The sequence below is a fragment of the Cervus canadensis genome, chromosome 22 (assembly GCF_019320065.1).
Source record: "Cervus canadensis isolate Bull #8, Minnesota chromosome 22, ASM1932006v1, whole genome shotgun sequence".
NCBI lineage: Eukaryota > Metazoa > Chordata > Mammalia > Artiodactyla > Cervidae > Cervus > Cervus canadensis.
In genome coordinates this window covers 44,629,863-44,654,893 of record NC_057407.1, presented here as the reverse complement: position 1 = coordinate 44,654,893, position 25,031 = coordinate 44,629,863, and the positions used below count along the sequence as shown (strand labels likewise).

At 45.8% G+C, this 25,031-nt stretch overlaps 1 protein-coding gene and 1 non-coding gene across 3 annotated transcripts; one reads left to right on the top strand and one right to left on the bottom strand.

Annotated features, from left to right (window-relative positions):
• Window positions 1-210: 210 nt before the first annotated feature.
• On the bottom strand, window positions 211-4,988 carry LYZL4 (lysozyme like 4). Of its 2 annotated transcripts, none has more exons than XM_043443141.1 (5): window positions 4,790-4,988; window positions 3,650-3,810; window positions 3,396-3,545; window positions 2,654-2,732; window positions 211-462 (listed from the first exon to the last, which is right to left on the bottom strand). In XM_043443141.1, the coding sequence occupies exons 2-5, from the start codon at window positions 3,786-3,788 to the stop codon at window positions 393-395; spliced, it is 438 nt and encodes a 145-aa protein (XP_043299076.1). In that variant the 5' UTR covers window positions 3,789-3,810; window positions 4,790-4,988; the 3' UTR covers window positions 211-392. The 2 variants fall into 2 exon arrangements, with proteins under 2 accessions (XP_043299076.1, XP_043299075.1); XM_043443140.1 differs by lacking the exon at window positions 4,790-4,988 and adding an exon at window positions 4,259-4,318 and having other exon boundaries at window positions 393-462; window positions 3,650-3,864.
• Window positions 4,989-11,140: 6,152 nt separating this feature from the next.
• On the top strand, window positions 11,141-11,213 carry TRNAG-CCC. Its single transcript has one exon. It is a non-coding gene; the product is annotated as a tRNA-Gly (tRNA).
• Window positions 11,214-25,031: the final 13,818 nt, after the last annotated feature.

Genomic DNA, 25,031 nt, shown 5'->3' with positions numbered 1-25,031 from the left:
GTGTGGTCAAAATAAATAAAACTTGTTTTAAATAAAAAAATAGTACCATCATCTGCCTACTTGGGAAGCAGCAATTAGTGTTTGGAGGGAGGGGGAAGTCCTTCACCTGAGATTAAGGAATAAGGAACAATAAGGAAGCATGATAATGGTGAATAATGATGTCCACCATAACAATCACAGTAGAGTAAGACAAGCAGAGCCCTTTGGGCTAGGTTGAATAAATAGCAGTTTATTCTGTATCCTGCATCCCCAAATAAAGCAAACTTTTGCCGTCTTCCCTCTGGAGCATCCTGCGGGGGGATAATCAACAGGATGCGTAAAGGCAGTGAAGCAGGACAGCTTCTCCACTAGGAAGATGCCAGCGGCAAGTGTGGCAGCGGCTTTCCCAGCAGCTACAGCTTGCATCCGTCCAACCACCGTGCCAGAGTGTCAGAGTGCTGGCAGTTGAGAGTCCAAGAGGGCCTAGAGGGAGGAAGGCCGGGGAGAGTGAACCAGAGGGGGCTCCCTATCATTGCAGCTCAGCCCCCGCTGGCCCATTTACACCCCTTGCCTGATGCCTGGAGCACTTGAGTGGGCACAGTTCTGAAGGCTTTTGTGCATCCCAAGTACGTCTCTCTCCATGGTTCCTCCAACTCTCGCAGGCATGAGCGCGGGTGCTCCCTCCATCCGCTGTACAACACCCCCTTTCTCATAAACCCCACACTGTGAGATGGGGAGGCTGAGCTGTGAACTGTGAAATCCTTCTCCAGTCCTACAAGGCATTTTTAACTTCCCTGAAGGGAGCATCGGAGAAGTTCTGTGACATGTGTGGTGAGTACTTGGCAGATTCTAGTTCTGAAATGGAAACCCCATCCCCAAGCCAGGGCCAGCTCTCCATGCACCTGTTTCACCCTTCACCTTCCAAAATTCCTTCCAGCTCCTCGACCCTGCCTAGGTCAGCTGGACTGAGTTTCTCTGCCTTTTCTCCTGGTGCCTTTAAACATGACCCTGCTATTCCCAGCCCCTTGGCCAGCTTCCAGACCCCATGTCCTCCTCTCTTATCCCAGAAGCTGTTGGAGTCAGCGGGCCAGCTGCAGACCATTAGACATCCTGTTAGTTCATCTCATCCCTTGGTCAGGTGTGAGGTTCCATGGTAGGTTGTCCCACAGTTGGAACAGCGGCTGGGGTCCCCTGGCCCCTCGTGGCTACAAGGCAGCAGGGTGAGCACATAGACATATTTTCAGAAATCACAGCAGCCTCCTTAGCCCCGAGCAGGCATTGCAGATGGGACTCCTGAGGACGTTGAGGAGGAAGGAGTGGTGGCCTGGGTGCTCTCCCATCCTGTCCACACCAACCTCACAGAGCAGCCTGACCTGAGCTTTGGAAAAGCCACTGCAGCTTATTTATTTAATAAGAGCTCACTTCACTGGGAATTCTGAGTAAGTGAGAAGACTTGATCAGCCTGGGCCAACTCATTTCTACTTAGTGCCACACAGCAAAGATATTTTATCTCATTAGTGCTTACCCTAGGGGGCCAGCCAAGCTTCCAAATTAACTGGAAAGTCAAGACTATGTATGCAAGATATTTCAAACACTCAGAAGACAGTTAACATTAACAAGAGGATTCCCTCTTTAAAATGCAATCTATTAGTGAGAAAACGGGTTAAGGCAGAAGTGGTGTCAAGACTACCGACTAGCATTTGAAAAATACGAAGCTGGATTCCCTATCTCACTTTTCGTATCAACATAAGTTTCAAGAAGGACTGACAGTTAAGTATTTTAAAAATGACGATTCTATTCTATGATTTATTTAACAAAAACTTAATGTAGGTTATTTTGTGCTGGATACTGTTCCAGCAGAGAGAAAAACATGGTTTGATTTCTTCACAATCTTTCATCTTAATCTTTGCTCCATCTTGGTTGCTACACATCTAACTAGGAAATATATGAGACACATAAAAGCAACACTGCCCTATAAACCCTGTAAAGGTGGGGATTGGTTTCATTTGCTCAGGTATAACCTACATGCCTGACTTAGTGCCTTGCATGGGATGAGTGATCACTTAATATCTGACCGATGAGTATTAGAATGAATGAACGTATCAGCATATATAAATTCATCCATTTCAGATTTTTTGACATTCATGTGTTAATTTCAAATGTAGTCAAAGTAAGATCAGTGAGAGAAGGCTTCCTAGGTGATGTGTGTACTCTGCTGCTGCTGCTAAGTCGCTTCAGTCGTGTCCGACTCTGTGCGACCCCATAGATGGCAGCCCACCAGGCTCCTCTGTCCCTAGAATTCTCCAGGCAAGAACACTGGAGTGGGTTGCCATTTCCTTCTCTGTGTGTTCTCTAGCACATAAGCAACATGACGGGTTTCCCTGGTGGCTCAGTGGTAAAGAATCCGCCTGCAATGTAGGAGACCACCTGCACCGCTGGATATGTGGGTTCGATCCCTGGGTTGGGAAGATTCTCCTGAAGAAGGAAATGGCAACCCACTCCAGTATTCTCACATGGGAAATCCCATGGACAGAGGAGCCTAGCAGGCTATGGTCCATGGGGCCACAAAGAGTCGAACACAACTTAGCGACTAAACCACCACCACCACCCATCAAAAGTCACAAACTAATGGGACCTGATGTGTGGGTGAAAGTCAGGAACACAGGCTACTTACCATGCTCCCATCCCTCTTTTCCCTTTTACAATTGTCTTGGCACATTCGATTGTCTTATTTAAATCTGGATTCAGTAAAGCTGTGAAGAAAATGAAGTGGAATGATACAACGTCACCACTCGGCAGCTAAGTTAGAGTGATAGCAAGGGAGCTACCAGGAGCTCAGGTTAGAGAGGGTTTTTTTTCTTTTTTTACATTTTATCTAGTGGGAGGGTTTTTCAGAATATCTATTCTACCATATTTTCATCACAACACCCCATACCACCTCTGCTACAGATAGTTGAATGTTTCTCCCATTGGATTCTGGAGATAAACATACATCATCTTCTTATGAGATATACATCACAGGCCTGTCTTCTCCCAGTGATCACTTCTGCCTGTCAAAGTGGCAGCCTCTGCTCCCCTTGAGGAAGAGAGTCAGTTATACTAGGCCTAGCCAGAGCTGCCTGGTCTCACCCCTCATTCTCCTCCCTGCCTCCTCCTCTGCCCATCTGGACATGAGTCTCCATCGCTGCATCCCAGGCCACCAAGCCCACATCTCTCTCTCCCTGTGGACTCTTGGCAGTGCAGCACAGCCTCCTGCGACCCCACTCTGGATTTGGCTCAGTCCAGCCTCCGCCAGGCCCTCCTCCTCTCAGCTCCAAACTTGTTAACTCTGGTCATGGGGAAAGCAGCCCTCTGAGCTCAATGCGGCTGCCCTCCACCCTCCACAGCCCCCAGCACGGAAGGAGGGAGGGACCTACCAGAGCAAGACATGTGGCAGCGGTTCCTGCCGTGGTCACACCAGTCATGGTTGCGGATCTGAAAGAGGCCATATCCAATGAAGTCACTGCGCGAGTTTTCATAGACAGCCATAGGGTTGAACTTGCTCTCAAAATAAGCCAGGCACACCCCTGAGATGGAACAGACAGGGCGTGGCTCAGAGGAGCACTGGGGAAGCCTAGAAAGGAGCTAGTGGTTAAAGAGGTGAGGAGGAGGGTTGAGAGGGGCCACTCACAGTTTTCAAGGCTGTAGCCCTCAAAATCACTCAGGCCTCCATCATGGAGCTTCTTAGCCACCACGCAGCGCCCCAGAACCGCAGTGTCACTTGGAACCACCAGGTACCCAATGAGAGACAGCACCATGGACACCTTCATCTTCCCCAGCTCAGGGTGCTGGCTGCTAAGTGAGAGGATGGAGTCACAGACAATCCCCACTGAGATCACAGGGACCCTGGCAGAAGAGAAGGGTGCTGTGAGTCAGGGGGTATACAACTCAGTATGTTCAGATAAGGGCGAGGCCTTCCTGACTTAACCACAATACTCAGTTCATCAGAGTCCCGCCGTGACTAGCACAATGGCCACTGTCGTATTGGATTATTCCACCACTGCTTTTTATTCTGGAATACAAATTCTGAGCTGTGGCCTTAACCTTTTACACTGTCTTGACCCCAGATTTTCTACAAACAAAACTCCAGGGACCTTTTCTCTTGTCCTCACAGGGAGACCTGGTCCAGTCCAGACGTGCCACTGATTCATTGGAAATGGCAGAGAAGTCCCTTAGCCTCACAAAGCCTCTCCTTTCACACCTCTTTTCCCCTCGTTCACCTTCACACCATCACATTCACCTTGCACGTTTCCTTTCTTTGTACATGCCCATCTTATGTCTACCACAGGTCCTTTGCACCTTCTCTTCCTTCTGCCTAGACCATGATTTCCCCCAACCACCACAGAGCCTGCCCTTTCCTGTTCACAGTCTCAGCTCAAACAAGCTCACCAACTCAAATAGGATCACCTGCCCACTGCCCTATCACGAAAATAGCTGCTTCTGTTTTCTTCATAATATATGTAAATTTCAGAAAGGTCCTTGTTCATTCATTCATTTGTCTACCTCCCCTGTGAGAGTATAAGCAGCAGGCTTGCAGAAACTTGGCCTGTCTTGCTCTCTGCTTTATCCTCAGAACTCAGAACAGACCTTGGGACACAGTAGGTCCACAGTGAATCTTTGATGAGTGAATGGATGAATGAATAAACAAAAACCTCCTCTTCCCAACAGAACTGTCATCGGATGAGCAGTAAGTGAGTTTGCTGATAAGCATCTCCTGCAGCCAGGGATCATCCTGCCTGTCCCAGTTTTTGCCCAAGATACACCCACTCACCCTTCTTCCGAGGCCCTTGGTGCCTCCTCAGAGGAAGGGGAGAGCAGCCACTGCGGCAGCCTTTCATTTATTGCAGGAAAGTTGCTCTATCTACACTCTGTTCTCTGGACTTTTCACTGCCTTGATAACCCATTCACCTTCGCTCAAGAGCTTCCAAACCGTAAGTCCTTCTTCCTGACCTGCTTTTCTAGAATCTTTTCTATGACATCAGTTGCTATGCACCAGAATATTCCGACACAGGGAGCGGTTGGTCACCAATGCATTTGTATCAGTTTTCTATTGCTGCTATAACAAGTTGCCTTCAGCTTAGCAGCTTAAATAACACAAAAGTATTATCTTGAAGTTCTATAGGTCAGAAGTCTAACAGGGCTCACCAGGCTAAAAGCAAAGTGTTGGCAGTGTTGTTCTCCTTCCTAGGGGACCTAAAGGGGATCCATTCCCTTGCTCATTTGGGTAGCTGGCAGACTACAGTCCTTGTAGCTGTATCACTGAGATCTCTGTTTCCTTGCTTGGCTATCAGCTGAGGGTCATTTCCAGCTGCTAGGGGCCATCTGCCTTTCTTAGGCTTTACCTCTTTCTTCTATCGTCAAAGATGGCAAGGGTGGTTGAAAACCCTCTTTCACGTTGAATCTCACTTATCTCCCCTTCCACTGTTGTATCTCATGGACTCACTTTCTGTTTCCTCTCCCACTTTTTTTTTTGGGGGGGGGGCAGGGAAAGATACTTGCTTTCCAATGCTCTGATGGTCTCTGCTGTACATCAGCATGAATCAGTCATAATTATTTATATATATCCCCTTCCTCTTGAGACCCCACCCCACCCCAATTCCACCCCTCTAGGTCGTCACAGAATATCAGGCTGGGCTCCCTGTATAGCTTCCCACTAGCTCTCCATTCTACATGTGATAGTGTGTGTAGATATACTTTTAAGGGCTTCCTAGGTAGCACAGTGGTAAAGAATCTGCCTGCCGATGTAGGTGACACTGGACACTGGAGATATATCAATGCTACTTTCCCAGTTTCTTTTAGCCTATCCTTCCCCTGCTGTGTCCACTTTTAAGGCTACATGTGATTGCATTGGTTCACCCAGACTCTTCAGGATACTCTCTCCATTTACATCATTTGGAGCTACCCACAAACAAGCTTCTGCCAAGGGGCCTGGACTGGAGGCATGAGGGTTATGGTCATTTCTACTATGAGACATCCACACTCTGCTTCTGGGAGCATTTCCAAGGGAGCAGCCCTAGCTGGTCCCTGGGATCCCTGGAAGCTCTGATGCTATAATCCCTCTCCAAGGAATAATGCATCATCACTCATTCTTCAGTGGCCATGACCTGAACAGAATTTCCATCAGGTGAGAAAGTTGTAGCCTTGGGAGTGGATATTATATGAGCTTATTGTTATCTGGACACACTCTGGGTTCTGGGAGTGGACAGAGATGTGCTTGCTTTAAGGAAGGTGCGCTGTGAGACCATCCTCTTCTGCAGTCCTAGAACCAGATGTGGTTTCCTTCCCTCCCTGGCTTGTATTAATTATAAAGGTGGTGAGGGGAGGGGATGCAGAGAATGTGCTTTATGTGGAGAAATCTTGATGGCAGCACGCTAACCTAGGCGTTAGGCTTAGCCCTGACAGCAGTGGGATGTCATGATCTTATACGCCACTCATGCCCTACAGGGAAAGCTACACACCAGCACACTGGCCACTCATCTTCTTTTCCCCAGGCTTGGTGATTCAGGCATCAATCTTTGATCTTTGGTCCCAAGTCTTCCAGCAAAGCTGCTGGGATCCCTCCTCCCACAAGTGGGGAACACCTGCGTGTACGGGAAGGCCACCTTTAGCTCCAGAATACAGAGATGTGCACATAAGTGGGATCATTCCAGCTGTTCCATCACAGCTTTGGTTTCTGTAAAGATCACTTGTCACCTATAATCCAACAATAAGATAGATCTGGCGGCTGCAAGTTCCAAGTCCCTTACAGGAGCCAGGGTTCCTGAAATGGGGCCAGGCTCAGCCACTTCTAACTGGGGATAGGGATCCAGCCCTGAGTCCCTCAGTCTCACGGCTCTCACAGGGCTGTGGTCTCTGAGTTTTCCCCAGCCCTGGGCCCGAGCTGAACTTCTCCTGAGCCTTCCCCAGCAGATGGAGATCCATCTGCTCTTCAGACATCACCCAATAACACAATCTATAATTACACTTGTATCTGTGTCAGTATCTGCATCTATATCTATACAGTGTCTGCACACAAACATACAAAATGCCTGGAGATAAGAACAGATGCTGGCCAGTCAATCCTGTAAACACTCAAGAACATTCCAGGTAGAAGTTATCTTTGGAATGATCTAGTTTACCTATTTTCACAAGTGTTTCTTGCCATGGAGCCAATCTCAAGCAGAAACCCCCTGCCAGCTCACCTTCCTTGCTGTCTTTGCAAGTGGCCCATTGAGGCCATATCAGGGCTTGGGGAAGGAGCATCTAGTTCACGTTATTCATATCTGAGCAAGACAGAAATAGGACCAGGACCAGAACTTGGGGCTTCTGAGCTCAAAGAAGTCTGGGAATTCATTTTTGGTTATCCAGCCAAAACCATTCCTCCGTAAAAGAACCTCAGTAGTGTTTAGGCATTGGCAGAGACCCCTGAACTACAAAGGAGGTGGCCCCTGTCCCTGGCCTACAGATGGGTATATGACCCAGTTCTTACCAGTAGGATGTAAGGGGAAACCCACTGGGGAGAGAGCTTCTGGCAATGATTTCCCTTTGGTAACAGAGACAAGGAAGGAGAGTGTACCATTCAAGGCCATCCTGCTTCCCCCTTGAACTTAGCCACCCAAGGCATGATGCTGTTATTTGACATGAGAGGACATAGAAAATGACACAGATACCAAATCAGAGCCTGACACCCTTGATCCCTGATTCACTATCAACAGCCGCCCATCTCTAGACTTCTTATGCAAGAAAAACAAAGCTGTGTGGCGTGAGCCCCCACTTCGTCACACTTGTACTTGCTGCTGAAAGCATCTCTGACAGATTCAAAGGATCTGTGTAAATCTGCCACAGGTTTATTTTCAAAGCCAAGCATTTTTAGCTGTGGTGTTGCTTGCCTAGTTTCAAAGAATATTTTAAAACTTTATCTGAAATGGCATCAGAAAGAAAATAGCCCCACTTTTGTCTACTCACTGAGCACTTGTCTGAGGCAAAGTGTGTTTGCAGAAAGGGGGAGGGAAGAGGAGGTGTTCTCTTCTATGAAGAGTCTTCTAGTTTCCCGCGTAGGATAAAGCCTCCCTCAGCTACTGAAATGGAAGGAGAAAGACCTCATGGTGGGCCAAGAGAGACCCTGAGCAGGGAGCCAGCAGGAGACCCATCATGACCTTGAGTCTCAGCATGGCGGGGTGGGGGGGAAGCAGCCACCATTCCCATCCCAGAGGCTTGGGACACAAAGGAGATGAGGAAAACCAGCAGGAACCACCTCACACTAAAGGGCCCTCCATGGAGAAGGGAGGCAGAAAGGCACAGAGCTGTTGGGTTGTAAAAGAAAGGACATCCCCCAGACTCATGTGGTTGGGGTAGGGTGACCAACTGTCCCCATTTGTCTGGGATGCAGGGATTTCTAGGGATGTGGGACTTTTAGAGTTAAAATTGGAAAGTCCTGGGTGTGGAGCTTCTAAAAAGTAGCTCCTTGTGTACATGAGATACATATGTGATACACATGCGACCTCCTCATCTTTCTAGCCCCCAGCACGATGGGAAACAAGACACAGAGATAGCCTTGCCTGTTGTTGGGGGGTTCAGGCTGAGTTGTCTTCAGTAATCCCATGAGGTCAGAGGGAACAGAGGCAATGAATGAATGAATGAGTAGATGAATGAATGAATGATTTCAGTGGGGTAATTACTTATTCGTGCTTTGAGCACGATCATTTTCCACTGATTGACACTTAATTCCATCCATTGACAAGCACTAGTGAATCCATTGCCTCTTACAGCAAGGCCTCTTGGAGCAAAGAAAACCAATTTGAAGCCATGAATCCAAAAAATCACATCCACAGGCATTTCATACGCATACTTGCATTTTTCTGCCTTGGACGAAATTGCTTTCCGTTTGAAGAGTTGACAAGAGCACAGAAAAGATGACTTACAATCTAGACGTCTGTGCCCAGTGCCAAAGAAGATGGGCCCATGGGAAGTACTGTGATGTGGAGACAGCCAGAACCTCTCCTGGGGCCAGGCTCTGGTCTGTGCTGTACATGCATGCTAAGTCGTTTCAGTCACGTCCAACTATTTGCAACCCTAGGACTGTAGCCCACCAGGCTTCTCTGTCTATGGGATTTCCCAGGGAAGAATACTGGAGTGAGTTGCCATTTCCTCCTCCAGGGAATCATCCCAACCCAGGGATCAAACTCTCGTCTCTTATGTCTCCTGCATTGACAGGCAGGTTCTTTACCAGTAGCACCACCTGGGAAGCCCTTGGGGGCAATGGCTTTTATGGGTCACATCATTTTATGTTCCCGATAGCCCTGAGAAGTGGCTCCATTTTACAGAGGAGGACCCAACACTTCAGCATCTGGGTAGCCTACCCAAGGTCACACCAACAGTGAGTGGTGGACCCCAGGTCTGTCTGACTCCCGATGTCTGACATCCTCTTAAACCCTCACTCTGCTGCTGTTTTGCTCCAGGAATAGAAGACCTGGGTGAGTCCTGACATTGCTGCTTAATAGCTGTGTGACCTAAGACAAAATGCTTCACTCTCCAAACCTCAGTTTCTCTGTCTGCAAGATGGGGATAGAAGTAATGCTGACTTCATCAGATCAGGTTGTGTGGAAAGTTCCAGTCCATAAGAAGCCCTCCATGAGTTCCAAGGATGAAGGAGAAGGGACTCCAGGAGTGTAGCACAAAGGTGGTGTGAGTGAGCCAGATTGGCAGTGAGGAGAGCTGGCAGGCAGAGGCTGTAGGCTGAGGGGTGAGACCAGGGGACATCTCTGCACGTCAGAGGCATCTGGGGTGTCACACTACGAACTAGGGAGTAGGATCTAGTAGGTCCTACTATCTGAAAGTAGGACCAGTGCTTGGGTCCTACAATCTGAAAGTAGGACCCAAGCACTGGTATTTCTACAACTCCCCAGGTGTCACTGGGGAGAGTGCTGCCAGAGTTGAAAGCCTTTGGCCTAGACCTCTGCTCTTAGTCATGAGGACCTTGGAGAAGCAGGTGTGTTACTGGAAGTGTGTTAGAAATGCAGAATCTCAGGCCCACCTCAGGTCTGCTGAGTTGAATCTGCATTTGAGCAAGATCCCTGGGTGATTCGTGTGCACATTATTTTTAAATTTTAATTAATTAATTAATATTAAATTGCCATATTTGCTTGTGCCACACGGCAAGTGGCTTGTTAGCTCCCCAACCAGGGATCAAGCCCATGCCCCCTGCAGTGGAAGTGTGGAGTCCTAATCACTGGATCACCAGGGAATTCTCATGTGCACATTAAACTCTAAGCATCCCTGGGCTAGTCTGTGGGTCACAGATGGGGAAAAATCAGCAAAATGCCTGGCTTTGAACCTATTTAAAAGCCAAAGTACAAGTGAGAGGGGGAAATGAGGGGCAGCTGTTTACAGCAGTCACTCACAGATAACCTAATCTGGCAAATGCAAAGGGCGAGGGTGTGGCAGGTCTCTAGATGTTTAAACGTCAATGAATCCACGATCACGGATGCTCAGGAAGTCAGGGATTCTGCCGGCCGCCCAGTGTTTGCTCACCTGCCACTGTATCAGTCAGAAGACTAACATTATCTGGTGTCAAAAATGTACCTGCCTGGGATTAGCAGGAAAATATCAGCCTGCATGAGGCTTTGGAATTATGACAGGGTAGTAATTCCCAAAGGGCCTCTTCCTCACCCAGAATGAGCAGCCCTCCATCCCTGGCCAAACGGACTGCTGAGGCCACTGCTCTAAGGGGAGCGGGTAGTGGCTGGGTTCCCAGCAGGGCTGTGAGCTCAGCCTCTGTGACAGAGCGTGGGGGACCCTCTGTTGTGGCCCCAGAAACAGGACTTTCTTGGGAGGGAAAGGGGGCCCACAACTTCTGGAAGCTGAAGAAATGATATTTTAATCAGTATTGACGATCTCTGGTAATCCCAATAGGTTCATCATCATTTCATAACAGGCAGCTGGAAAGCAGATTGTACATCTTAAATTGAAAGCATTCAAGAAGACAGTGCAAGCACAAGGCTCAGTTTTTACAAAGCACTTCTGTCTGGTTCAATATTTACCATTATCTTAGCAGAGCCAACTCTTTGGGTTGGCCTTTGATAATCTAATCAAAGCTATGGACCCTGCCCCTATAAAATGAACACAAACGCACACTACCAGGACTTCCCTGGTGGTCCAGTGGCTAAGACTCTGCATTCCCAATTCAGGGGGCCCAGGTTCGATCCCTGGTCAAGGAACTTAGATCCCACATGCCTCAACTAAGACCCAACGTAGCCAAATAAATAAATAAAAATAAATATTAAAAAAAAAAAAAAAACACAAGTACAGACAACTTCAGGGAACCCCTGAACAGTCCCCTGAATCACTTCCTTGAATCTGTTTTAGAGTGTCCTGAAGCAGACTAAAATAAAATTCTATTGGTTTGCTTCCCACCATCCATTAGCACTTCAGATAATGCCACACATTTCTTTCAGGGTCTACCTACTTTCAGTATCTATACTCCAGTTTGGAGCATGTGACCCGAGGCTGAGCCACGCAGTGTATCCCATACCCCTGGCTACAGATACTGGTTCAGGGATAGATACATGGACCCATTCAGGACCCATAAAGCTCAGTGAAAGTTAAAAGAAGGTCCTTGACTCTTTCCTGTTGATGTCAAACATGAAGGCTGTGGCCACAGCAGTGAGAAGCTGGCAGTTGCCATCTCGGGATCACAGGGGAGAGTCTTTGTGTTAATGGACTCAACACAAAGTAAGCAGAGCCCAGAAATGAAGAAAGAAACCATATCCTGAACACAGACTTTGAGCCTTGAAGTCCTGTCAGATCTATCTTTGGATGGTTTAGTAAATAAAACCACAAGTCCATGCTTTAAGTAGTTTGAGTCACAAGCAACAGAAAGTGCTCAGATGGATAATCTTTATTAATTCATTGAATAGTCTTATGGCCCTTCATGCAGCTACCAATTAAACAAATAATGTCACTCTACAAGTGTTCTTTATGACCTGTTTTGGCCTTTCAATTTCACTAAATCTCTTCATCCCTACAGTTAATCCTCTACTTATCCCAGACACCTTTATAAATAAACCTCTTCTGTTACAAGGTTCCTTCACTTACATGTACCATGATGTTTATCATGTACCACAGAATTGCAAATTGTCATACTATATCATATTGCAATAGGCAGATTATATAAATCTGATTAAAGCAGCCTGGTGACTGAGGTCCAAATTTTAGATGTCAATACTTAGCAACACAAGTATTCTGAAATCAATTCAATGCTGTAATTGTCATTAAATGTAACTTTAAGTAAGATTATTCTTAGACCTCAATGATACGCATGCCGTTTTTTCAGACTACAGAATGTTGATTTCCAGGCAGCAAGGGTGGGAAGAGCCTTCAGCCAGCCGGATTCCAGATTTCGGTGAATTCTCTACAGTCCTATGAAAAGGTTGTGACATGTGATAAAGCCAGGCAGACTTGAGATAAAATTTGGCTCTTCTAATTAAGGAGTACATCAAGGCTGTATATTGTCATCCTGCTTATTTAACTTATATGCAGAGTACATCATGAGAAATGCTGGGCTGGGAGAAGCACAAGCTGGAATCAAGATTGCCAGGAGAAATAACAATAACCTCAGATATGCAAATGACACCACCTTTATGGCAGAAAGTGAAGAAAAACTAAAAAGCCTCTTGATGAAAGTGAAAGATGAGAGTGAAAAAGTTGGCTTAAAGCTCAACATTCAGAAAACTAAGATTATGGCATCCAGTTCCATCACTCCATGGCAAATAGATGGGGAAACAGTGGAAACAGTGGCTGACTTTATTTTGGGGGGCTCCAAAATCACTGCAGATGGTGACTGCAGCCATGAAATTAAACTTTCCTTGGAAGGAAAGTTATGACCAACCTAGATAGCATATTAAAAAGCAGAGACATTGCTTTGCCAACAAAGGTCTGTCTAGTCAAGGCTATGGTTTTTCCAATAGTCATGTATGGATGTGAGAAATGGACTATAAAGAAAGCTGAGCACTGAAGAATTGGTGCTTTTGAACTGTGGTGTTGGAGAAGACTCTTGAGAGTCCCTTGGACTGCAAGGAGATCCATCCAGTCCCTCCTAAAGGAGATCAGTCCTGGGTGTTCATTGGAAGGACTGATGTTGAAGCTGAAGCTCCAATACTTTGGCCACCTGATGCGAAGAGCTGGCTCATTTGAAAAGACCCTGATTCTGGGAAAGATTGAAGGCAGGAGGAGAAGGGGACAACAGAGGATGAGACGGTTGGATGGTATCACTGACTCAATGGACATGAATTTGAGTAAACTTCTGGAGCTGGTGATGGACAGGGAGGCCTGGCATGCTGCAGTCCATGGGGTCACAAAGAGTTGGACACAACTGAGCGACTGAAGTGAACTGAACTGAAAATTAACTGAAGAGGATCCAGAGATGCTCAGATGATTATCCCCTCCACCTGACTTTCTTCTTCCTCTTCCCTCAACTTATTTGTTGAAAATACTTCCTACACTGAAGGAAGGATTGGAGGTGGTGACAACATGGCAGCTGGTAGATGGTGGGAGACATCTCTGGGATCACGAATCTTGGGTGGAACTGAGGGTTTTACTCAGAGATTTCATCTTATCCTTAAGAATCACTAACGTTCACTTGATTTCTAGGTTGGAAGCCTGTATTTAAATTCACAAAAGCAGGTCTTCTGTGTCTTTCTACCCAGGAGTTGTACGGAGGGAAAATGAGTGGGGATTTGGAGTAGATATTTCAAAGACTTGCAGTCCCTGATGAGATATATTTCCAAATAGTTCTCTAGCTTTCCAAAGCTTTTATGACTATTCTTATCTACACACACACACACTCCAGCATTTGATGTTTCTGAAACTCAGCCTGAGGCAGAACCTTAAACACAACTCGAGTTGTGATCACAGAAGCAACAGGCTCCCACTGGGTCTGAAGTTCTGTAGAGCATTTTATGATAAATTCATCAAAGCCACAGGAGCCAGATCTTTATAAATAATTCTGACATCCTTCATTACTCTTTTTTTGCTGCTAGCCCGTGGGGGACAATTAATCTTCATAGGAAAGAGAGGCTTCTTGTTTACACATTTGCATTCACAGCACTTTTGTTTTTATGAACTCATTTCCTCAGTCTCCAGATTTTTTGCAATATTGGAAATTTTTAATTTATGAAAACCCTGTAAAACTACTATGCTTCACTTGAACCTAAGGTTGTCTATCCATTTGGAGGTCATGTCCTGACAAATTGCTGACTCGCTGTTTGCTAGGCAATATTGGAAGGGGAGGTAAAACTGTGCAGATGTATCTCTGGACATGAGTTGGAGACATTCACAGAGTTGGAAACAGATAGAGTTCAGTGGGAAGAATTCTGACACAGAGGCCATGCATGGGAAGCAGATAAAGGAAAGGGTGAGGATACCAAGGAGAATGGTTAGGTTTTTGAAGGATGTAGGGAAGTCAGACAGATGAAGAAAGAAGGAAGGGTTTTCTAGGCACAGGGAACAGCTTGTGTGAAGTCACAGAAGTCTGAGATAAAGAGACAACTTCCAGTGCATCCGGGGCGGAGGCAAGGTCTCAGAAGGAGGAAGGTTAGGCTGTGTGTTTGGGCAGAATGAACTTGATCCCTGGCATTTCAAGAATAGTTCTCTATGACTCCTGATGATTCAGCTGATTAGAAAATATTGAAAGCTTAAAATATTTTGCCAACTGTAGAGTCACAATGGCAAAATCCAAATTTAAAGAGAAGAAAAGGAGACTGATTTTGAGGAAAACAAAAGTTTTAACTGTGCCAGGAGTAAAAGAAAAGTAGTCAAAAGAAAAACTCTTTGATTAGATTTAGATATGATAACATATATGAATCTATAATATATACATTTGTAAAATACACACACATGCATAAATATTATATATAATGCATGCATATATAAATGTGTGTGTATATATTGTGCATATGGTAAGTGTATACATATATATGTATATCTATATATATTAGTCTGTGTTTTAAAAAATTGAGGTATAAGTTACCACAGTGCAATTTTAAAATCTTAAGCTTGAGGGATAATTTTTTAGATTGAAGTATGGTTGATTTACAATTTTTTTAAACTTTATTTATTTATTTTTGGCTACACCCCAAGACATGTGAAACTTCCCCAACTAGGGATCTAACTTGTGCCCCTTGCATTGGAAGGGTGGAGTCTTAACCACTAAACCACAATGTTGTATTAGTTTCAGATGTATATTAAAGTGATTCAGTTACACATATACATATATATCGATTCTTTTTCATATTCCTTTCCATTATAAATTAAAGGGAGATATTGAATACAGTTTCCTGTGCTATACAGTAGGTCCTTGTTGCTCATCTATTTTATATATAGTAGTAAATACATTCATTTTTATATGGGGAACTGGAGACTCAGAGGTGACATGAGTTATTAATTCAGTTCAGTTCAGTTGCTCAGTCGTGTTCAACTCCTTGTGACCCCATGAATTGCAGCACTCCAGGCCTCCCTGTCCATCACCAACTCCTGGAGTTTACTCAAACTCATGTCCATTGAATCGGTGATGCCATCCAGCCATCTCATCCTCTGTCGTCCCCTTCTCCTCCCGACCCCAATCCCTCCCAGCATCAGGGTCTTTTCCAGTGAGTCAACTCTTCGCATCAGGTGGCCAAAGTATTGGAGTTTCAGCTTCAGCATCAGTCCTTCCAATGAACACTCAGGACTGATCTCCTTTAGGAGGGACTGGATGGATCTCCTTGCAGTCCAAGGGACTCTCAAGAGTCTTCTCCAACACCACAGTTCAAAAGCATCAATTCTTCGGTGCTCAGCTTTCTTCACAGTCCAACTCTCACATCCATACATGACCACTAGAAAAACCATAGCCTTGAATAGACGGACCTTTGTTGGCAAAGCAATGTCTCTGCTTTTTAATATGCTATCTAGGTTGGTCATAACTTTCCTTCCAAGGAGTAAGCATCTTTTAATTTTATGGCTGCAGTCGCCATCTACAGTGATTTTGGAGCCCCCCAAAATAAAGTCAGCCACTGTTTCCACTATTTCCCCATCTATTTGCCATGAAGTGATGGGACCGGATGCCATGATCTTAGTTTTCTGAATGTTGAGCTTTAAGCCAACTTTTTCACTCTCATCTTTTACTTTCATCAAGAGGCTCTTTAGTTTTTCTTCACTTTCTGCCATAAGGGTGGTGTCATCTGCACATCTGAGGTTATTGATATTTCTCCCGGCAATCTTGATTCCAACTTGTGCTTCATCCAGCCCAGCGTTTATCATGATGTACTCTGCATATAAGTTAAATAAGCAGGGTGACAATATACAGCCTTGACGTACTCCTTTTCCTGTTTGGAACCAGTCTGTTGTTCCATGTCCACTTCAAACTGTTGCTTCCTGACCTGCGTATAGATTTCTCAAGAGGCAGGTCAGGTGGTCTGGTATTCCCATCTCTTTCAGAATTTTCCACAGTTTATTGTGATCCACACAGTCAAAGGCTTTGGCATCGTCAATAAAGCAGAAGTAGATGCTTTTCTGGAATTCTCTTGCTTTATTGATGATCCAGCAAATGTTGGCAATTTGATCTCTGGTTCTTCTGCCTTTTCTAAAACCAGCTTGAACATCTGGAAGTTCACGGTTCATGTATTGTTGAAGCCTGGCTTGGAGAATTTTGAGCATTACTTTACTAGCTTGTGAGAAGAGTGCAATTGTGTGGTAGTTTGAGCAGTCTTTGGCATTGCCTTTCTTTGGGATTAAAATGAAAACTGAACTTTTCCAGTCCTGTGGCCACTGCTGAGTTTTCCAAATTTGCTGGCATATTGATTGCAGTACTTTCAGCATCATCTTTCAGGATTTGAAATACCTCAACTGGAATTCCATTACCTCCACTAGCTTTGTTCGTAGTGTTGCTTTCTAAGGCCCACCTGACTTCACATTCTAGGAGGTCTGGCTCTGGGTGAGTGATCACACCATCGTGATTATCTGGGTCGTGAAGATCTTTTTTGTATGGTTCTTCTGTGTATTCTTGCCACCTCTTCTTAATATCTTCTGCTTCTGTTAGGTCCCTACCATTTCTGTCCTTTATTGAGCCCATCTTTGCATGAAATGTTCCCTTGGTATCTCTAATTTTCTTGAAAAGATCTCTAGTCTTTCCCATTCTATTGTTTTCCTCTGTTTCTTTGCACTGATCACTGAGGAAGGCTTTCTTATCTCTCCTTGCTATTCTTTGGAACTCTGCATTCAAATGAGTATATCTTTCCTTTTCTTCTTTGCTTTTCGCTTCCTTTCTTTTCACAGCTACTTGTAAGGCCTCCTCAGACAGCCATTTTGCTTTTTTGCATTTCTTTTTCTTGGGGATATTCTTGATCCCTGTCTCCTGTACAATGTCACAAACCTCTGTCCATAGTTCATCAGGCACTCTGTCTATCAGATCTAGTCTCTTAAATCTATTTCTCACTTTTACTGTATAATTATAAGGGATTTAATTTAGGTCATACCTAAATAGTCTAGTGGTTTTCCCTACTTTCTTCAATTTAAGTCTAAATTTGGCAATAAGGAGTTCATGATCTGAGCCACAGTCAGCTCCCAGTCTTGTTTTTGCTGACTGTGTAGAGCTTCTCCATCTTTGGCTGCAAAGAATATAATCAACCTGATTTCAGTGTCAACCATCTGGTGATGTCCCTGTGCTTCTCCTGTGTTGTTGGAAGAGGATGTTTGCTATGACCAGTGCATTCTCTTGGCAAAACTCTATTAACCTTTGCCCTGCTTCATTCTGTACTCCAAGGCCAAATTTGCCTGTTACTCCAGGTGTTTCTTATCTTCCTACTTTTGCATTCCAGTCCCCTATAATGAAAAAGACATCTTTTTGGGGTGTTAGTTCTAAAAGGTCTTGTAGGTCCTCATAGAACCATTCAACTTCAGCTTCTTTAGCATTACTGGTTGGGACATAGACTTGGATTATGGTGATATTGAATGGTTTGCCTTGGAAACAGATCATTCTGTCGTTTTTGAGATTACATCCATGTACTGCATTTTGGACTGTTTTGTTGACTATCAGTTAGCTCTGGGAAGACATAAATGTTAACAGGAACTAAAAATAACATCTCTCCATAGATTCAAGGAAAGCAGCATCTTGCTACTTGTAATTCTTTATTGTTTAGTTGTTCAGTTGTGTCCAGCTCTTTGCAACCCCATGGACTATAGCCTGCCAGGCTTCTCTGTCCATGGGATTTCCCAGGCAAGAATACTGGAGTGGGTTGCTATTTCCTCCTCCAGGGAATCTTCCTGACCTAGGGATCAAATTCATGTCTCCTGCACTGACGGGTGGATTCTTTACCACTGAGCCACCAAGAAAGCCAAGATCAGGTGTATGAGCTGCTTAATGCACCATTAGGACACAGGGTATAAGTGGATGCTAATAAATATTAACAATAGTATATAGGATGTGATGTGCATGGCCTCAGAGTTCTTTTCATTAAGTCATTCACTCATTCATTTGTCCATTCATTCACTCATTGAATGAATACATACCAAGGTCTACCTTGTGCCTGACAGTGTTCACAGCACTGGTGATATGGTAGTGAACAAATCAGGGTGGAAAAATGAAATACTATTCAGCCATTAAAAAGAATGAAATTTTGCCATTCGCAGCAACATGGATGGACTTGGAGGGCATTATTCAAAATGAAATAAGTCAAACAAAGAAAGAAAAATGCCACTTGATATCACTTATATGAGGACTCTAAAAAATACAACAAACTAATTCATTTAACAAAAAAGAGGCGTACTCAGTGATATAGAGAAAAAGCTGGTGGTTACCAGTGAAGAGGGGGAAGCAGGGAGGGGCAATATAGGGGGGAAGGAGTGGGAGGTACAAACAACTGGGTGTAGGATAACTACAAGAATATATTTATACAACACAGGGAATACAGCCAATATTTTGTAATAACTGTAAATGGAGTGTAAACTTAAAGAATTATAATTTTAAAAATCCTGTTCTTGATGCAAACTGGTATATATGGAATGGATAAACAACAAGTTCTTATTGTATAGCACAAGGAACTATATTCAGTATTCTGTGATAAACCATATTGGAAAAGAATATGAAAAAGAATGTATATATGTGTATAACTGAGTCACTTTACTGTACAACAGTAATTAACACCACATTGTAATTCAACTATACTTCAATTAAAGTTTTTAAAAATAAATAAAATGACTACTAACCAGAGATAAAATAATAAATAGAGAAAAAAATGTTTAAATCCTGCTCTTGTGGAGCTTACATTCTAGTAGGGGGAGAAATACTATACACAGACAGATAGACAGATGTGGCAAATATCAGATAGGGACAGAGGCCGCCAAATCTTCTCCTCAGAGCAGCTCCCTTTCAGGTTTTGCATTTTAGCCTTTAAATGAGGCTTCCCTTGAACCCCTAATCCTCAAGTTTGCAAAACTGCACACTATATGCGCAAGACATTCTGAGCTGCGTCCTGGGGGAAACATAGCATCTGAGGCGAAACATAGCATCTGAGGGGAAACATAGCATCTGAGGGGAAACATAGCATCTGAGGGGAAACATAGCAATTGCAGTTCTTTCCATAGTTGATCCTAATGTTGTTTATTTACTCAATAGCATCCAAATCTTTTGCAATCCCATGGACTGTAGCCCTCCAGGCTCCTCTGTCCATGGGATTTCCGAGGCAAGAATACTGAAGTGGGTTGCCATTTCCTCCTCCAGGGGATCTTCCTGACGCAGGGATCAAACTCACGTCTCCTGCATTGCAGGCCGATTCTTTACCGCTGAGCCACCAGGCTTCCTAATATCCTGACTTAAAACAAGCCCTCTTCCCAAGTCTTGCAAAACTGATTTTCCCATCACTTTCAGAGAAAGCTGTGCTTCCCAGCAAATGCAATTCTGCATAGTCATCGAGATTCATGCTGATAATAGGGCCTCATGTCTCTCTGATTCAGTTTGGATCTTTCAAAAACGCCTTGATTAAATTTGGCTCTTCTGAAATGTCAGTGGCTTTGACTCAGGAAGTGTGAATTCTCAGCAAGTTTGCCAAGTGTAGGACGCTTCCTTTTGTCACACATTCACTTGCTTCAGTGACTAAGTCCTGTGTCTTACACAAATGGGTGAATTTTTAGCCTGATGGCTGAGGAAGAACTCTTTCCAGAATTGAATTCCCATTTCCCGTTGTCTTGCAGTTTCACTGTGCCACGTGGGGATGTCATGCCCAGGTCCCCTCAGTCTCCTGAGCCTGATTATGCAGGTTCCCAGTGCATTCGGCAGTGACACTCGAATAACAAGGAGACATTGAGGCAGTATCTACTGGAGGGTGTTCTTGGCTGTGATAAAGCCCTTCACAGTTGCAGAAGTCTCTGCAGCCTCCTGTCTTCTCTCCCTCTTGAGCGCATGGCAGAGTGATTCTCTGATGTGATGCATTTGGCTGACAGAATAGACACAATGATAGTCCCCTCTGGGAAGCAGCTCCAAGAGCCAACTGCTGTCCTCTCTGACAGATGACAAGGGAGGAGGATGTTGAACCAGGTACACATGTCCTTTAATAGCCTGACACCTATAACAACCAGCACCCCAGTGGCCATGGAAACAAAGAACGAGGTTTGGATGGGAATCACAATGAGACTATGGGGAGATTTCAATGAGACCCTCTGTGTGTTGCTGGGGAACACATGGAAATATTAGCTACACTTCATCGTGTATCCTGGTTCTTCTTCAGCCCAATACCTAAGACCTCCTGAGGGGCAGGACGGGAGAACAAGAGAGTCAAAACCTTAGCTTGCCTTTTAAATGTCCGAAGTCAACTCTGAGTTATAGGAAACTGAAGGACTTGGCATGAAATTTACAGGCAGTCTAAAAACTTGGAAGACCTGTGATAGGTCAGACCTAGTTTTCCCTGCTTTGGAGGAGAGGAGGATGCCAAGATCAAGAAAGGGTGCACTTCGAGAGGAGTCACATGGGCAGCAAAGAAGGTGGATCCTGGGGTCTCCCCTGGAAACAGCCCTGCTCTTCCACCACCCACCAGATGGACTCTGCAGAGGATGGAGGATAGGACTGGGACCTCAGACAGGTGTGTGTGTTGTGGGGCGGGGCAGGGGGAGGGTCCCAACAGAGAGGGCCCATGCCTAAGGTTGCAGATAAAATACAATACTGGGGACAGACTAAAAGATCACTCCATGTTTACCTGAAACTCGGATTTCAGTGGGTGACCTGTATTTTTACTTGCTAAATCTGGCAGCCCCATTTCTGCACCTCACTTCCTAGGGGAATCTGAAAGACCCCTTCACTCCAAGCTTGAAGAGGGAGATAGAGGCAAGGAAGGGCCACAGGACACAGTGACCTGGGTTGCATAACCACCCAGAGGCTAGCAACAGGGGAAGGAAAATGTTTGCTCTGCTTCCCAGGGAGCCGCAGAGCCAGCCCGAGGTATGGTTTCCAAAGTCAGATGAGGAGGATATAGTTGCCACCTGCAAGGAGCACTTCCTTTACATAGCGATTGGTAGTGTCACTCAGACGGATGTTCACACACACAAACACACACACACACACAGAGTATGTGTGTCTCTGTACAAAAACAGTAAAAGCCCACACTGATCGAGAAATGTGCCAGTGATTGTTTGTGCACTTTTATGCTTCATACTCTCTAAACGCATTAGTCTTTTCTTTGTCAGCTCCTCTACCCTCGCAACAACCCAATAAAGTAGGTATTTTTTATTTCCATTTTCCTGAGGAGGCAGTATAGCAAAGAAGTGAGCTGAGTTATCCCAGAGTCACCTTGCTGGTAGGGGACAGAACTGAGGTGTGAGGCTGGCTATTTGGTTCCAGAACTTGTACTCTCATCCTCCATGGGCTTGGCCTAAGGAATTCTGGAGTGAGAGGTCACTGTCGCAAGCCTATCACTGAGGGCAGACTGGGCAATGACACTCCCAGGACCATGGAGAGGGCTGGCCCTGCCCAGAAGATGCTCGGGGTCTCCAGCCATCCCTCCTGTCAGCCCTGGCATGCTGGGAATGCAGAGATATGCCAGGATAGAGAAAGGACAATTAAGAGATGAGTTTTAAACTCTGCGAATTGGGCACGGAAAAGGACTAATGGCCCCAGAAGAGAACCAGCAATGTCTCCCGCACAAATCCCCATATACTGTAAGCCAGGACACAGAGACCTCTCTGATCTGAAGTAGAGAACGTGCAGGGGTGGTGGAAGCTGTTTCTCCCAGATTAATGGCAGGGCTGAGCAGTATTCTGAGGCCTAGGAACTTGGCGCCACTGCCATCTGGTGGTGATGCTGCCACATGGCATGTGGCTAGGACTCACTGAAGGCAACCAGAGATGAAGCTATTAAGCCCTCAGAACTAGGAACTCCCACCGGGCCACCTGACTAGAGAAATGAGACAGGTCCCCAAAGCCTCTCTGGAAACCTTGTCCACAGAGGGCTCAAGATTACCAAGATTAGAATTTCTCCTTCTGGAAAAGGTTCTTTGAGACAAATGCTTGCCAAGGTTTGCGTATGTGCGTACTGCGTGCTAAGTCGCTCAGTCATGTCCGACTCTTTGCAACCCCATGGGCTGTAGCCTGCCGGACTCCTTTGTCCATGGAATTAATGTGTTAGTTGTTTATCAGATTAGCCAACTCTTAGGCAGGAGAAAAGTCAAGAGGGTGGGACATGGGACAGGTAAATTTTGATGGAGAAGATGTAATTCAGAAGGAGTTAAAGCATAGGACTTATATAACAAGGTCAGATTTGGGTTTCTATATACTCACAATGGAGGCCCCTAGCACAATCTGAGGGTGGCCTCCCTCAACAGCTTGAACTCTGGTAGTATTAGAACTGCTTCTGTTTGATGTGACAGAAGGCCAGCATACACTAGCTTAAGCAAAAAGGGGAGTTATATCTCAGAAACTGAGGAGTCCATGAGTAAACTAGTTTTAGTTGCAGCTGAATCCAGGGACTCAAATAATGTCATCAGATATGTCTCTCACCATCTCTTGAGTCTGAGTTCCTGTGTATTGACTCAAATCTCAGGCAGGCCAATATGGCCACAACAGCAGCAGGCTTATCTTTTCCTGGCTTATTAGCAGAGAAACACTTCTTTCCCAGAGTTCCAGCAAAAGTTCCAGGGCTGATGTTCACTGGCTCAGCTTGAGACATGTGACCATCAGCAAGGCTCTCATTGGTCAGACCTAGAGCACATACCCACTACCGCAGCCAAAGGCTAAACCTGACCCAACCACTGAACCACATGGACAAGAGTAGGGGAGCAGTGATTTCCACTCCAATAATCAGCAATGTGTTACCAGAAGGCACATGTTCTGCATGGATGTATTTTTCACAGTGACATCAGGAGGACTAAGGAGAAGACTCCAATTGCTGAATGGCCAGCATGTGCCAGGCTAGAGCAGCCTGGTCATGATAAAATGCATCCAGCCCCTGGAGGGAAGGCTACAACCCCAACCCTACTCTGGCCACAGATTAAGGGATCCTCAGGCCCAAGCTTTCCCATGAATTGGTGCTTCTCCAAGACAAGGGATGGAATATTTCTTAATGCACACAACTGCATACTTCCTGGGGCAGGACCTCTTCTCCTGGTCCTCTGGTTGATACCCAATTGCCCCCAGAGGCCCTCTGGCCTGCAAGTCCTCCACCCTCAGCTGAGTAGTACTCCCTTCCTGCTCTTCAGCTGTAGGCTATCTACACACATACTCTACTTCCATCACCGGTTCAAGACCTCGCCTCCCTGAGGCTCCATCCCCTCCAGAGCATGGTTCCCACTGAGCCCCTCCTGTGGGCTGTACCACCCAGAGAGGCTAAGCCTAGCCTGTAGCCCCCACTCATACCCTAACTCATCCTTCCAGAGGATTCTGGTCTCCCAACAACCCTGACTGCTCCCAGGACAGGAGCAGTGCTGCCTCCTTAACTCATCGCCACCTTCAAGGCAGAGGACAAAGGTGTCTACACACCTCAAGGAAGGACAAATTGAAGCAAATTATTTCATATCACAAGGCAAGAGAGCCAACAGTCAGTCCAGGGTGGCTACCTGGAAGTGGCAACAGGTGTCAGGATTGGGCTGCAGCAAAGCTCCAAAACTTGTCTGGACCCCTAAAGCCCCATCTTTCTGGGCCATGTCCCATCCCAGGCAAGAAGAGGCTGAGGAGAAGAGCTGACAAGTGACTTGGGTCTGGGCAGGGTCCAGGATAAAGGGGGAATGGGCGGCATGTGTAGCTGAGGTTATTTTTACCCAGATCAGAGCAAAAAGAGGCTTGGGCTGGTCTGGCCAGCACATCCCATCCTTTGGTGCCTGGCCACAAAGTCAACTGACCTGAAGTCATGGCTGTATCTCCCCTCAGTGGGGCTCCCTGTGGCAGGACATTTTCAGATCTCATTATAAGGCTCCATGAGGCCAGGCTTATCTCCTTCTCAGACTGGGGTTCCTTGAGGGAAGGGCTGTTTTCTCATGGCTCCCGATTTGGGGCAGTGTTCTCCCTCAGAGCAGGGCTCCCTGAGGGAGGGCTGTGTCTCCCCTCTGACTGAAGCTCCTTGAGAATAGGACTGTGTCTCCCCTCAGATTCAGGTTCCCTGAAGGAGCTCTGTATCTCCCCCTGACTGTGTATCCTCAAGGGCAGGACTAGGTTTCTTCAGAGTGGGCTCCCTGAGACAGGTCTACGTCTCCCATGAGACTTGGGCTCCCTGAAGTGAGGTCTGTGCCTCCCTCAGAGTGGGGCTCCCTGAGGCAGAACTGTATCTCCCGTCAGACTATGGTTCCTGGAGAGCAGGGCTGAGTTTTCCTCACAGTGAAGCTCCCTGAGGCAAAGTGGTCTCTCCTCTCAGCTTGTGGCTCCCTGAGGGAAGAGTTGTGTTGCCCTCAGATTTAGGCTCTCTGAGGAAGTGCTGTATCTTCCTTCAGAATGGGGTTTCCTGAAGGTAAGGTGGTATCTCCCCTCAGATTCTAGTTCTCTCAGGCAGATTTGTATCTCCCCTCAGACTTGGGGTCCCCAAAGGCAGA

What these genes read in the sequence shown, in the direction of transcription:
- LYZL4 (XM_043443140.1), bottom strand. Translation starts at nt 4,290, where the DNA reads ATGGGCATGTACAAAGAAAGGAAACGTGCAAG. An exon ending in AAAGAAAGGAAACGTGCAAG is followed by an intron (nt 3,865 to 4,258) that starts GTGAATGTGATG and finishes CTCTTCTGCCAG; the next exon opens with GGTCCCTGTGATCTCAGTGG. An exon ending in AAAAGAGGGATGGGAGCATG is followed by an intron (nt 463 to 2,653) that starts GTAAGTAGCCTG and finishes TCCTCCCTCTAG; the next exon opens with GCCCTCTTGGACTCTCAACT.